This window comes from Salmo salar, chromosome 09 (assembly GCF_965601325.2).
Source record: "Salmo salar chromosome 09, fSalSal1, whole genome shotgun sequence".
Taxonomy (NCBI): domain Eukaryota; kingdom Metazoa; phylum Chordata; class Actinopteri; order Salmoniformes; family Salmonidae; genus Salmo; species Salmo salar.
In genome coordinates, this window is record NC_138299.1 from 160,948,154 (window position 1) to 160,961,918 (window position 13,765).

At 45.2% G+C, this 13,765-nt stretch overlaps 1 protein-coding gene across 1 annotated transcript; it reads right to left on the reverse strand.

The window, feature by feature from the left end:
• Window positions 1-511: 511 nt before the first annotated feature.
• b3gnt2l (UDP-GlcNAc:betaGal beta-1,3-N-acetylglucosaminyltransferase 2, like) lies at window positions 512-11,780 on the reverse strand. The gene is made up of 2 exons (XM_014215565.3): window positions 11,630-11,780; window positions 512-3,182 (listed from the first exon to the last, which is right to left on the reverse strand). Exon 2 carries the CDS (start codon window positions 3,026-3,028, stop codon window positions 1,715-1,717), a length of 1,314 nt encoding a protein of 437 aa, XP_014071040.1. The 5' UTR covers window positions 3,029-3,182; window positions 11,630-11,780; the 3' UTR covers window positions 512-1,714.
• Window positions 11,781-13,765: the final 1,985 nt, after the last annotated feature.

Below are 13,765 nucleotides of genomic sequence, written 5' to 3' on the forward strand. Positions count from 1 at the left end.
CCTGTATAAAAACCCAGCCATGGTGGTGCTGTATAGTATACCTGTATAAAAACCCAGCCATGGTGGTGCTGTATAGTATACCTGTATAAAAACCCAGCCACGAACCTCAATCTGGCATCGTGATTTAATTTGAAACTTTCTTGTGAATTTTAACCACCTTTTTCCTCCCTAAGTGATAGTTACGATCCAGTTTTTTTTATTTTTTTTATAAAAAACGCTGCACTCGTGCATATGATCCGCTCAGTTTATTACATCCTAGTTAAATAAATCGCCTCCCCCGTCGCCTCCCCCGTAACACACAATGAAAAGTTTCAAATTAAATGACTGCAAGATATATATTTTTTTTTTGCCACATTCAAGACAACTGAACTCGAACGCTCATGAAGTCAGATTTCCAAGACCACTGGAAAAAATATTTTAAAGTCATTTCACTTGGGGGGGGGGGGAATTCATTCTAGAGCTCCGACCTGAAGATCACTGACATTTGACCTAGTTGTTTTGAAAGCATCAATGAGTTTAACAGTATTTTATTACATTTTTGCACAATGAAAAAGAACAGTCCTAATCCCCTGAGGAGAATAACAAGACGATCTGTTACATCTTTACGTAATGTCACTTTTTATCCACCTCCCCACAAAAAAAAAAAAGTTAACATCTATTTTAATAATTTACAACACAAAGTATGCAACATTTTATTGTCCTCAGTCACTAAGTCTGAACCTCAGGCAGAATAGGCAGCAGGCAATAAAACACATCCTGGATGCAATTTAGAACAGCGGTTTCCCCAGCTCCAGTCCTCAAGTACACCCCCCCACCTGATTAGTTGAGTCAGGTGTGCTTGTCCGGGGCTACAACAACAAAAGGTGTGCAGGTGAAGTTACTCGAGGGCTTGAGTTGGGGGATAAACTATCTAGAACAGTATGCAGACACACAAATTCACCAATAACAGATCAACAGGTACTTAATGGAAAACCTTTTATATCCTGTGAATTCAGTTAAAAAAAAAAAAATGAAACTACAAAAAAATGAAAATCACCTCAAGCATTGTCCAACATATTTACATATAAACCTTTTAACTGGTAATCCAGTATGGCTGCAGAAACGGAAGGGTTGAGCACGTCTGCAGAAACAGTTCCAGTACATCGTTGTTCAGCCAGAGTGTCGCGCCTCGGGCTGCAAAAAATCCCCTTGTTCCTAGAAACAAGGAGCGAATAAAACAGGAAATCTGGAATCCTCCAACCAGGATTTCTAGAAAAACATTTACATTTTGGGAAAGTTCATGGATTTTTGCAACCGTCGTCGTGGAAAACATCCCTGAGTGAGTGAAGCTAAAAAAAGGTAGACATGGCCCTCGGATCAGATCTTAACCATTAGGGGGTGGAAAGACATCTGGCTCAAATCAGGCCATTCAGCATATGAACAGGGCTTGTGTGGTCAGCTGCAAAAATCCAGTTGCCAAAACCTAAATAAATTCCCTGGTTTTCAAGGAATCCCAGTTTAGCAGATTACCGCAAACCAGGAAGGAATAAGCAGGAAATCCAGGGACCCTCCAACCAGGTTCTGGAAAACGAGGGAATTTGAGAGTTCCCAAAAATGTGCAGCCATAGTTCAGCATATGAATAGAGGAAATTGGTTATTCAACATCTAGGACCCTGTGTCAGTGGTGAAGGGGGGGTCAACATCTACCAGCAAGGCTTAGTGAGACCCTAGCCCTTCAACATATGAGCACGGGGTTGTGTATGCTCCTCCACAGACGAATGATCTGCCGAGGGCTCCGTCGGTGCACCAGCAGTAGATCCTTATGAACGCACGGGTTCTCCCGGTCCTGCTCACGAATGTCAAACGTCTGAAAGCCATTGTGTGCCTCTGGAAGTATTCCTAGTGCGTTGAAGCACATCCCAGAGTAAACGTCGTCGATGGGGTAGAAAGGGAGGAACTTGGAGACGCCGTAAAGCCGTCTGATCAACGACCCCGAGAAGAGGTAGCCTCCTCCCCCGGCGTACGCAGGGTAAGGCCCGTCGTAGAAGGTCGGTGGGATGTAGTACTTGCTCTTAGAGTCGCGGAGGGGACTAGCAGTGGAGATGATCTGGCCCAGGTAGAGCGTCGAGGTCTTGCTAGGCGCCAGGGACTGCAGGTAGCCCAGTATGGCCTCCGTGTTGGCCAAGACGTCGTCGTCCCCTTTAAAGACAAAGGAGACTTTAGGACAGCGGCTCAGGACCCACCTGTAAAACACATGCTCCTTCAGTGTGAGGTTGAAGAACGAGTCGTGGAAGTCCCATTGGAGGAGGTCGCCGTGGTGACGCGCCTCAAACACCAGTTGCTGGCTCAGGTCGGGCTCGTCCAATGATGAGGATCCCAGCAGGAACACTATACGAACTCTGACCCCTCCTCCATACACCGCTTCTCGACCCCACGTCTCCCGTACCACCTGTCTCTGCTCAAAGTTCCCCGGGGTCGACTTGATGGCGAAGAGGAGGAATGTTTCTCCATCTTCCGAGGTGCACTTCTCTGGTTGGTCAATCAGTATAGGAGGGTTTCTACACTCCATCCCAAGCAGGAAGTCCTGGTGGAGTTCCGGATAGGAAGTAAAGTCATGAATGTTTGTCCGCAGCTGCTCGAGGTTGTGTCGGCAACGGGACCAGTCCAGTCCTTCGTTTCTTGTTGAGTTCCCCCCCTTTTCCAGTCGTCCAATGCCAGAGTAAAAAACGCGGTTCCAATAAGCTGTGTTCTGAGGTATAGCCTTCTTGATGGCGGCAAAGACAGCAGCTTGGTGGAGATCGGGAGGAGGCGTAACAGTGAACTGAATAGGAACACTTTTTATACCGTCCTCAGTGGAGGTCAGTCTGGGGTAAGTTGGGACCTGCTTGGTGGACAGTGTTTCAAAGCTGACCTCACGCCTGGAGTCGTCTGAGACCTCCAGTAGAGCTCTGTGTCTGTGGGCCAGATGGAGATTGAGTGAGGAGTACAAGAAGATGAGGCAGAGGCTGCACAGGAAGGCCATGACCATGAGGGCCTGGACACGTCTCATTGTCTGGGTCCTGGATGGGGTTCGCCTGCAGTACGGAATGGGAGGTTTCTAGAATGGAGGCAGGGTTCTAGGAACAGAACCATCCAGATATTCCAGACAATCCTGTTTGTGATCATCCAGTTTGATTCTTCAGTGCCTGCTATCTTGTGTTTGCCTGGTGACGAGAAAGAAAACAAATCTTTAAAAAAAAAGGTCAGTGTTCCTTTTGTCTAGTTGTAGAGGCACTCATATTTCACAGCTTAGTAAAGAATCCAAACTATCTGCCATCGAACTGTCTTTTAAAAAGTATTCTATTCCTCTGTTTGGCTATAGGCTAGTCTCAGTCCTATGTTCCAAAGCCTTAGCTGGCTACAATGACTTCTGTCAAAGGGAAAAGCGGTGGACACAAAAAGGAAAACTAAAATGAGTTGGCTGATTTGCAGAAACTAAAGTCGAACAGGAAGACAGTCAAGTGGAGAGTGTAGAGGTTTTCCTGTGGTTTGTACTGTGGTCTAAATGTGTCATGAGAGAGAACTGCTGTGTGCTGATAAAGACTAAAACAAATCCAACATAATAACCCAGAAAGTGTTGAACGTGAGGACAGTAGAGGTTTAAGATGAGGCTTGTCAATTATGGAGTAATACTTAATCTGGAATAGGGGGGAGCTCAAACTGGACAGTTAACATTTTATTGGCACAAATATACTTATTTGCGTAGGAGATTCCAATTCCATTTTCAAAATGTAACCAGCAAGCCACACTGGACAGGCCGCTGGAGAGAGAGCAAAATGTAACCAGCAAGCCACACTGGACAGGCCGCTGGAGAGAGGGCAAAATGTAACCAGCAAGCCACACTGGACAGGCCGCTGGAGAGAGGGCAAAATGTAACCAGCAAGCCACACTGGACAGGCCGCTGGAGAGAGGGCAAAATGTTACCGGCAAGCCACACTGGACAGGCCGCTGGAGAGAGGGCAAAATGTAACCAGCAAGCCACACTGGACAGGCCGCTGGAGAGAGAGCAAAATGTAACCAGCAAGCCACACTGGACAGGCCGCTGGAGAGAGAGCAAAATGTTACCGGCAAGCCACACTGGACAGGCCGCTGGAGAGAGGGCAAAATGTAACCAGCAAGCCACACTGGACAGGCCGCTGGAGAGAGGGAAAAATGTACAGTGCATTCGGAAAGTATTCAGGCCCCTTCCCTTTGCCACATTACAGCCTTATTCTAAAATGTATACACTTTTTTATAAATTTGTCAATCTTGCAACATGCATACATACCCAAGATGTTGACAAACATCCCTGTTGGGTTCTGAGAATATGAAATGTACTGTAATGACCCTGGGTATATAATACTTTACATACTTATGTCACTGAGGGAGAGAGGGTAATGTACAGTTGAAGTCGGAAGTTTAAATACACCTTAGCCAAATACATTTAAAAACGCAGTTCCTGACATTTAATCCTACTTAAAATTCCCTGTCTTAGGTCAGTTAGGATCACCACTTTATTGTAAGAATGTGAAATGTCAGAATAATAGTAGAGAATTATTTCTTTCATCACATTCCCAGTGGGTCAGAAGTTTACATGCACTCAATTAGCATTTGGTAGCATTGCCTTTAAATTGTTTAACTTGAGTCAAATGTTTTGAGTAGCCTTCCACAAGCTTCCCACAATATGTTGGGTGGATTTTGGCTCATTCCTCCTGACAGAGCTGGAGTAACTGAGTCAGGTTTGTAGGCCTTCTTGATCACACACGCTTTTTCAGGTCTGCCCACAAATTTATTGGATTGAGGTCAGGGCTTTGATGGCCACTCCAATACCTTGACTTTGTTGTCCTTAAGCCATTTTGCCACAACTTTGGAAGTATGCTTGGGGTCATTGTCCATTTGGAAGACCCATTTGCGACCAAGCTTTAACTTCCTGACTGATGTGGCTTCAATATATCCACATAATTGTCCTGCTTCATGATGCCATCTATTTTGTGAAGTGCACCAGTCCCTCCTGCAGCAAAGCACCCCCACAACATGATGCTGCCACCCCCGTGCTTCACGGTTGGGATGGTGTTCTTCAGCTAGCAAGCCTCCCCCTTTTTCCTCCAAACATAACGATGGTCATTATGGCCAAACAGTTCTATTTTTGTTTCATCAGACCAGAGGACATTTCTCCAAAAGTACGATCTTTGTCCCCATGTGCAGTTGCAAACCGTAGTCTGGCTTTTTTATGGCGGTTTGGAGCAGTGGCTTCTTCCTTGCTGAGCGGCCTTTCAGGTTATGTCGATATAGGACTCGTTTTACTGTGGATATAGATACTTTTGTACCTGTTTCCTCCAGCATCTTTACAAGGTCCTTTGCTGTTGTTCTGGGATGGATTTGCACTTTTTGCACCAAAGTACGTTCATCTCTAGGAGACAGAACGCATCTCCTTCCTGAGCGGTATGACGGCTGCGTGGTCCCATGGTGTTTACACTTGCGTACTAGATACCTGAAACCCCACCTCTTTAAGGAATACCTGGGATAGGATAAAGTAATCCTTCTAACCCCCCCCTAAAAAGATATAGATGTACTATTGTAAAGTGGTTGTTCCACTGGATATCATAAGGTGAATGCACCAATTTGTAAGTCGATCTGGATAAGAGCGTCTGCTAAATGACTTAAATGTAAATGTTGTACAGATGACCGTGGTACCTTCAGGCATTTTGGAAATTGCTCCCAAGGATGAACCAGACTTGTGGAGGTCTACAATTTATTTTCTGAGGTCTTGGCTGATTTCTTTTGATTTTCCCATGATGTCAAGCAAAGAGGCACTGAGTTTGAAGGTAGGCCTTGAAATACATCCACGGGTACACCTCCAATTGACTCAAATTATGTCAATTAGCCTATCAGAAGCTTCTAAAGCCATGACTTCATTTTCTTGAATTTTGTAAGCTTTTTAAAAAGGTACAGTCAACTTAGTGCATTTAAACTTCAGGAATTGTGATTGAATTATAAGTGAAATAATCTGTCTGTAAACAATTGTTAGAAAAATTACTTGTGTCATGCACAAAGTAGATGTCCTAACCGACTTGCCAAAACTATAGTTTGTTAACAAGAAATTTGTGGAGTGGTTGAAAAACGAGTTTTAATGACTCCAACCTAAAGTGTATGTAAACTTCCTGACTTCAACTGTATACAACATCTCAGAGTGCTGTCTATTCCTATACTAATGATATAGCATGGTCCAGAGGGTTTTCAGACCTCTCCCTGGGGACCCCCCTTAGCCCTTCCCACTTCAACTGTATAACATTTACGTTACGTCAGGATATTTTATTGTTAGCCATTAAGGATCCCATGAGAGGGATCCTCTGGGAGGAGAAGAGACACAGTCTAGGTACCAGTCACCATGACAGCCGTGAGTTGGGGAGGAGTGAGCACTTTGGGGCAGAGAAGTCAGGTTAGATGAAGTGAGGAAGAACAGATATCATTAAGGTTCTGTCTAGCAACAGAGATGCATTTGGCTGTTCGGATGTGGAGGAGGAGACTCAGGAGAAAAAATATCAGTGCTTGTGTGAATATCGATTCAGCTGCTCGAATCCTTTGGAAGAATAAAAGTTTAAGCGTTGAGTTCTTACTCTAATAATTAGAACCTATTAAGCCCATAATGACATAAACGAAAACAGGTTTTTATAAATGTATTCAGACCCTTTGCTATGAGACTCAAAATAGAGCTCAGGTTCATCCTGTTTCCATTGATCATCTTTGAGATGTTTCTACAACTTGGATTGGAGTCCACCTGTGGTAAATTCAATTGATTTGGACATGATTTGGAAAGGCACACACCTGTCTATATAAAAGTCCCACAGTTGACAGTGCATGTCAGAGCAAAAAACTAGCCATGAGGTCGAAGGAATTGTCCGTAGAGCTCCGAGACAGGATTGTGTCGAGACACAGATCTGGGGAATGGTACCAAAACATTTCTGCAGCATTGAAGGTCCCCAAGATCTGACGCTCGTCGGATGTGGCAGAGCTTGCAAACCATCACAGACCACAAAGGGAAGCACAGCCGACAGCTGCCCAGTGACACGAGCCTACCAGACGAGCTAAACTACTTCTATGCTCGCTTCGAGGCAAGACTGATCACGCTCTCTGCAGAAGATGTGAGTAAGACCTTTAAACAGGTCAACATTCACAAGGCCGCAGGGCCAGACGGATAACCAGGACGTGTGCTCCGGGCATGTGCTGACCAACTGGCAGATGTCTTCACTGACATTTTCAAGATGTAATACAGAATGAGTCTGTAATACCAACATGTTTCAAGCAGACCACCGTAGTGCCTGTCACCAAGAACACTAAGGTAACCTGCCTAATCGACTACCGACCCGTAGCACTCACATCTGTAGCCATGAAGTGCTTTGAAAGGCTGGTCATGGCTCACATCAACACCATTATCCTAGAAACCCTAGACCCACTCCAATTTGCATACCGCCCAAACAGGTCCACAGATGACGCAATCTCTATTGCACTCCACACTGCCCTTTCCCACCTGGACAAAAGGAACACCTATGTGAGAATGCTATTCATTGACTACAGCTTAGCGTTCAACACCATAGTGCCCTCAAAGCTCATCAATTAGCTAAGGACCCTGGGACTAAACACCTCCCTCTGCAACTGGATCCTGGACTTCCTGACGGGCCGCCCCCCAGGTGGTGAGGGTAGGTAACAACACATCCGCCACGCTGATCCTCAACACGGGGCCCCTCAGGGGTGCGTGCTCAGCCCCCTCCTGTACTCCCTGTTCACCCACGACTGCGTGGCCAGGCACGACTCCAACACCATCATTAAGTTTGCCGATGACACAACACTGGTAGGCCTGATCACCGACAACAACGAGCAGCCTATAGGGAGGAGGTCAGAGACCTGGCCGTGTGGTGCCAGGACAGCAACCTCCCTCAACGTGATCAAGACAAAGGAGATGATTGTGGACTACAGGAAAATGAGGACCGAGCACGCCCCCCATTCTCATCGACGGGGCTGTAGTGGAGCAGGTTGAGAGCTTCAAGTTCCTTGGTGTCCATATCAACAACAAACTAGAACGGTCCAAACACACCAAGACAGTCGTGAAGAGGGCACGACAAAACTTATTCCCCCTCAGGAGTCTGGAAAGATTTGTCATGGGTCCTCAGATCCTCAAAAGGTTCTACAGCTGCAACATCGAGAGCATCCTGACTGGTTGCATCACTGCCTGGTATGTCAACTGCTCAGCCTCCGACCGCAAGGCACTACAGAGGGTAGTGCGAACGGCCCAGTACATCAGTGGGGCTAAGCTGCCTGCCATCCAGGACCTCTATACCAGGCGGTGTCAGAGGAAGGCCCTAAAAATCGTCAAAGACCCCAGCAACCCCAGTCATAGACTGTTCTCTCTGCTACCGCACGGCAAGCGGTACCAGAGCACCAAGTCTAGGACCAAGAGGTTTCTAAACAGCTTCTACCCCCCCCCCCCCCCCAAGCCATAAGACTCCTGAACATCTAATCAAATGGCTACCCAGACTATTTGCATTGCCCCCCCCACCCCTCTTTTATACTGCTGCTACTCTGTTGTAATCATCTATGCATAGTCACTTTAATAACTCTACCTACATGTACATATTACCTCAACTAACCGGTACCCCCACACATTGACTCTGTACCGTAATACCCTGTATATAGCCTCCACATTGACTCTGTACCGTAATACCCTGTATATAGCCTCCACATTGACTCTGTACCGTAATAACCTGTATATAGCCTCCACATTGACTCTATAGAGGGGGGGTACCAGTACATAGCCTCTATCGTTATTTTACTGTTACTTGTTACTTTTATTTCTTATTTATATTTTTTCAAACTGCATTGTTGGTTAGGGGCTCGTAAGTAAGCATTTAACTTAAAGGTCTACACCTGTTGTATTCAGCACATGTGACTAATACAATTTGATTTGAACACAGTGGCCTCCATCATTCATAAAATGGAAGAAGTTTGGAACCAGCAAGACTCTTCCTAGAGCTGGCCGCCCGGCCAAACTGAGCAATCGGGGGACAAGGGCCTTGGTCAGGGAGGTGACCAAGAACCCGATGGTCACTCTGACAGAGTTCCTCTGGAGATGGGAGAACCTTCCAGAAGGACAACCATCTCTGCAGCACTCCACCAATAAGGCCTTTATGGTAGAGTGGCCAGATGGAAGCCACTCCTCAGTGAAAGGCACATAACAGCCCACTTGGAGTTTGCCAAAAGACTCTCAGACCATGAGAAACAAGATTCTCTGGTCTGATGAAACCAAGATTGAACTCTTTGGTCTGAATGCCAAGCCTGGAGGAAACCAGGCACCATCCCAATTGTGAAGCATGGTGGGTGGCAGCATCATACTGTGGGGATGTTTTTCAGCAGCAGGGACTGGGAGACTAGTCGGGATCGAGGGAAAGATGAACGAAGCAAAGTACAGAGAAATCCTTGATGAAAACCTGCTCCAGAGCACTCAGGACCTCAGACTGGGGTGAAGGTTTACCTTCCAACAGGACAATGACCCTAAGCACACAGCCAAGACAACACAGGAGTGGCTTCGAGACAAGTCTCTGAATGTCTCGAGTGGCCCAGCCAGAGCCCGGACTTGAATCCGATCTAACATCTCTGGAGAGACCTGAAAATAGCTGTGCAGCGACGCTCCCCATCCAACCTGACAGAGCTTGAGAGGATCTACAGAGAAGAATGGGAGAAACTCCCCAAATACAGGTATGCCAAGCTTGTAGCATCATACCCAAGAAGACTCCAGGCTGTAATCGCTGCCAAAGGTGCTTCAACAAAGTACTGAGTAAAGGGTCTGAATACTTATGCAAATATGATATTTTAAAAAATGTAAAAAGTGAATTGCTTTGTCATTATGGGGTATTGTGTGTAGATTGATGAGGGGAGAAAAACAATTATCAATTTTAGATTAAGGCTGTAACATAAAATGTGGAAAAAAATAAAAGGTGTGTGAATACTTTCCAAATGCACCGTAAATATCAAGAATTTATTCATGTAAATTAAAAAAAGGTGGTTAAACAGTTAGAATATCTAGAGAGGACTGCACCATGGGTAGTCTACACTCACCTGTGATTCATTAGGAATATCTAGAGAGAACTGCACCATGGGTAGTCTACACTCACCTGTGATTCATTAGGAATATCTGGAGAGAACTGCACCATGGGTAGTCTACACTCACCTGTGATTCATTAGGAATATCTAGAGAGGACTGCACCATGGGTAGTCTACACTCACCTGTGATTCATTAGGAATATCTGGAGAGAACTGCACCATGGGTAGTCTACACTCACCTGTGATTCATTAGGAATATCTGGAGAGAACTGCACCATGGGTAGTCTACACTCACCTGTGATTCATTAGGAATATCTGGAGAGAACTGCACCATGGGTAGTCTACACTCACCTGTGATTCATTAGGAATATCTGGAGAGAACTGCACCATGGGTAGTCTACACTCACCTGTGATTCATTAGGAATATCTAGAGAGAACTGCACCATGGGTAGTCTACACTCACCTGTGATTCATTAGGAACGACTACAGGCAGAGCGAGGGGCCAGCTAGAGTCAACACCTAGAGAACATGGTAGGCTTGCATCCTACATGGCACCCTATTCCCTACACGAATGCACTACCTGGCACCCTATTTAGTGCACTACTTTTGACCAGGGTTTTGGGACGCATCCAGGACCTTGTTTGTTATTGTGAAAGAGGAGGAGGAGGAGGAGGGAATACCTCGTGACTGTCATTAAGGGAAATGCACTACCCACTTGACCAGATTAAAAAGATTTGGATATGTAAAATGTGGATAATGATAGTTGTATAGCATCCATATAACACAGATTTAAAAAAACAAATAACCCACTGCCAGGCACATATAATGACACAGATCAAACTAACTCACTGCCAACACAGGTGTGCTACAACAGGTGCCACTGCCAGGCAGAGTGAGACATTGGACCGACAAAACGAAGAACTTTTCTCTAAAGGGGTTTACTTCTGGCTTTTCTTCAGGGTAACTGTGAGTTGTATTTTAATTCAGTCTTTATAAAAATAGCTTATTGATGTGATTGGTTAAATTATTAACCAATATTTCCTCCAAGGGGAGTGGCAAAATAAAGAAACAGCATTTCATCAAAGTCCTACCGACAATAACCTCGTTTAAAAAAAATAATCATCTCAAAAGTTGGCTAAATGACCGAACAGTGAAACACTGGTTTTGTAACTGTACATGTAAACTAGGAACCGTGCACTGAAATAAGTGAAATCTCGGTCACGTTTTTAAAAGGAAAGTATGTAGGACTGTGAATATGTCAGTCCGCCCGAGCGACCAATCGTAGACGAATCCGTCTTTGTAACCTTGAATTAAATATGTTAGAATTTAAAAAGATTTTATGGGGGGGGGGGAATGGATTGAAATTGTTCACTAGCCCCAACTTGATTATAATGGTGTTTTTTGCGATAAATGTGTTTAGTCCTAATAGTTGATTGCATAGTTAAAATGTAATATTTTATAATAATTCTATAACATAATTAGTATACAACGGTTACAATTCACAGAAAGGTGGGTTGGAAAAAAAAACGTTACTTACGGTACGGGAACTTTTCCTCGAGCTCCTTCCTTTGCAGTGTCGGCTAATTACTCAGACGATCATGTTCTTACGGTGTCACAAACGTTTTATCAACTGCAGGACTGACAAGCAAAGAAGACTAACCATAATTATCTCAAGGAGTGGCAACAGCATATTTCCCGGCAAGCTCACACAGGCACAGAAGCCGCGACCTGCCCATAGAGAATGATAGAGGCCTCTAGTGGCCTAAAAGCTATTTTACCATGGGCACTGCCATTGAGGGCTTTTCACCATGCTGCAGCTATTTTAAAGTAGTCAAGTTAGTGGGAATTCCTATGTGTTGTAGCCTCAGTGGCGCTGCCCATGCTGTCACAGATGCTATAGTGGCACAGATGTAAAGATGAGTCTTCTATCTACCTCTACGGCGCTGCCCTCTGCAGTGTGTGGGATCTTACTGGGCGGGGTGGCTACATTAATTAACATGTCCAAACAACTGCCTATCACACTGAAAGGATCTCAATTGCCTACTCCTCAAAACCCATTTGAGGCACAGGCTAGAGGGACAGACCTCTGTCTTTCCCATCCAATGGGTTGAGGAGAGAGGACACCAGGAGTACGAAATTGAAATTCTCCTATTGAATATTCAGCAATGGAGGCTGGTGGGAGGAGCTATAGGAGGACAGGTGTAACAGTTTAGCTTCCGTCCCTCTCCTCACCCCTACCTGGGCTCGAACCAGGTACACATCGACAACAGACACCACCTCGAAGCATCGTTACCCATCGCTCCACAAAAGGGGGAACAACTACTTCAAGGTCTCAGAGCGAGTGACGTCACCCGATTGAAACGCTATTAGCCGCGCACCACCGCTAACCCAGCTAGCCATTTCACACCGGTTACACAGGCTCATTGTAATGTCTGGAATGGAATAGATGGAACGGAGTCAAACGCGTGGTTTCCATATGTTCGATATGTTCCATTTAATCCATTCCAGCCATTACAATGAGCCCCGTCCTCCTATAGCTCCTCCCACCAGCCCCCTCTGATATTGCAGGTAACCAACAGATACAGACACTCCTCGACTTCCACGATCTGCCGCTCTTGCTCTCTCACTTTCGTACATTTTAAGTAGCCTATAGAATAACATTGGTATGAGTCATAATACCCATAAAACCTAGCGGTCAAAAGAGGGAAATGATTCCATCCATTTTTCCCATAGGTTTTTTTTTTAGAAACACTTCAAAATAAGGGCTGTGTAGTCGCTCTGGATAAGAGCGTCTGCTAAATGACGTAAATGTAAAATGTGATTTACCCAGGAATGTTGTTTTGATAACCGTGTACATTTCTCCAGGAAATGGGGATTAAAAATAATTTCCATTTGACCGCAAGGTGTTATGGGTATTATGACACCTCCACTGTGGGACTCCATTAAATTTGCACAAATAAATTGCAGAAGAGGAAGTTTTTTATTTATTTATTTCACCTTTATTTAACCAGGTAGGCTTGTTGAGAACTAGTACTCATTTGCAACTGCAACCTGGCCAAGATAAAGCAAAGCAGTTCGACACAAACAACAACACAGAGTTACACATCCGCGCCAGTAAAAACTCACTGTGCAAATGAGGTAGGATAAGAGAGGTAAGGCAATAAATATGCCATGGTGGCAAAGTAATTACATTATAGCAAATAAACACTGTAATGGTTGGATGTGCTGAAGATGAATGTGCAAGTAGAGATACTGGGGTGCAAAGGAGCAAGATAAATAAATAAATACAGTATGGGGATGAGGTAGTTGGTGAGGCGTGTGCTGCGGGTGGGTGCTGCTATGGTGACCAGTGAGCTGAGGTAAGGCGGGGCTTCACCTAGTAGAGACTTGTAGATGACCTGGAGCCAGTGGGTTTGGTGACGAGTATGAAGCGAGGGCCAGCCAACACAGAAGTCAAGACACTCCACTCGTAAGATGTTTTGGTGCGGGCCGCGATTGAGTCTGTAATACCAACATGTTTCAAGCAGACCACCATAGTCCCTGTGCCCAAGAACACAAAGGTAACCTGCCTAAATGACTACCGACCCGTAGCACTCACGTCTGTAGCCATGAAGTGCTTTGAAAGGCTGGTCATGGCTCACATCGACACCATTATCCCAGAAACCCTAGACCC

Excerpts from the sequence above, each read along its gene's own strand:
- b3gnt2l (XM_014215565.3), bottom strand. The coding sequence starts at position 3,028 with ATGAGACGTGTCCAGGCCCTCATGGTCATGGCCTTCCTGTGCAGCCTC.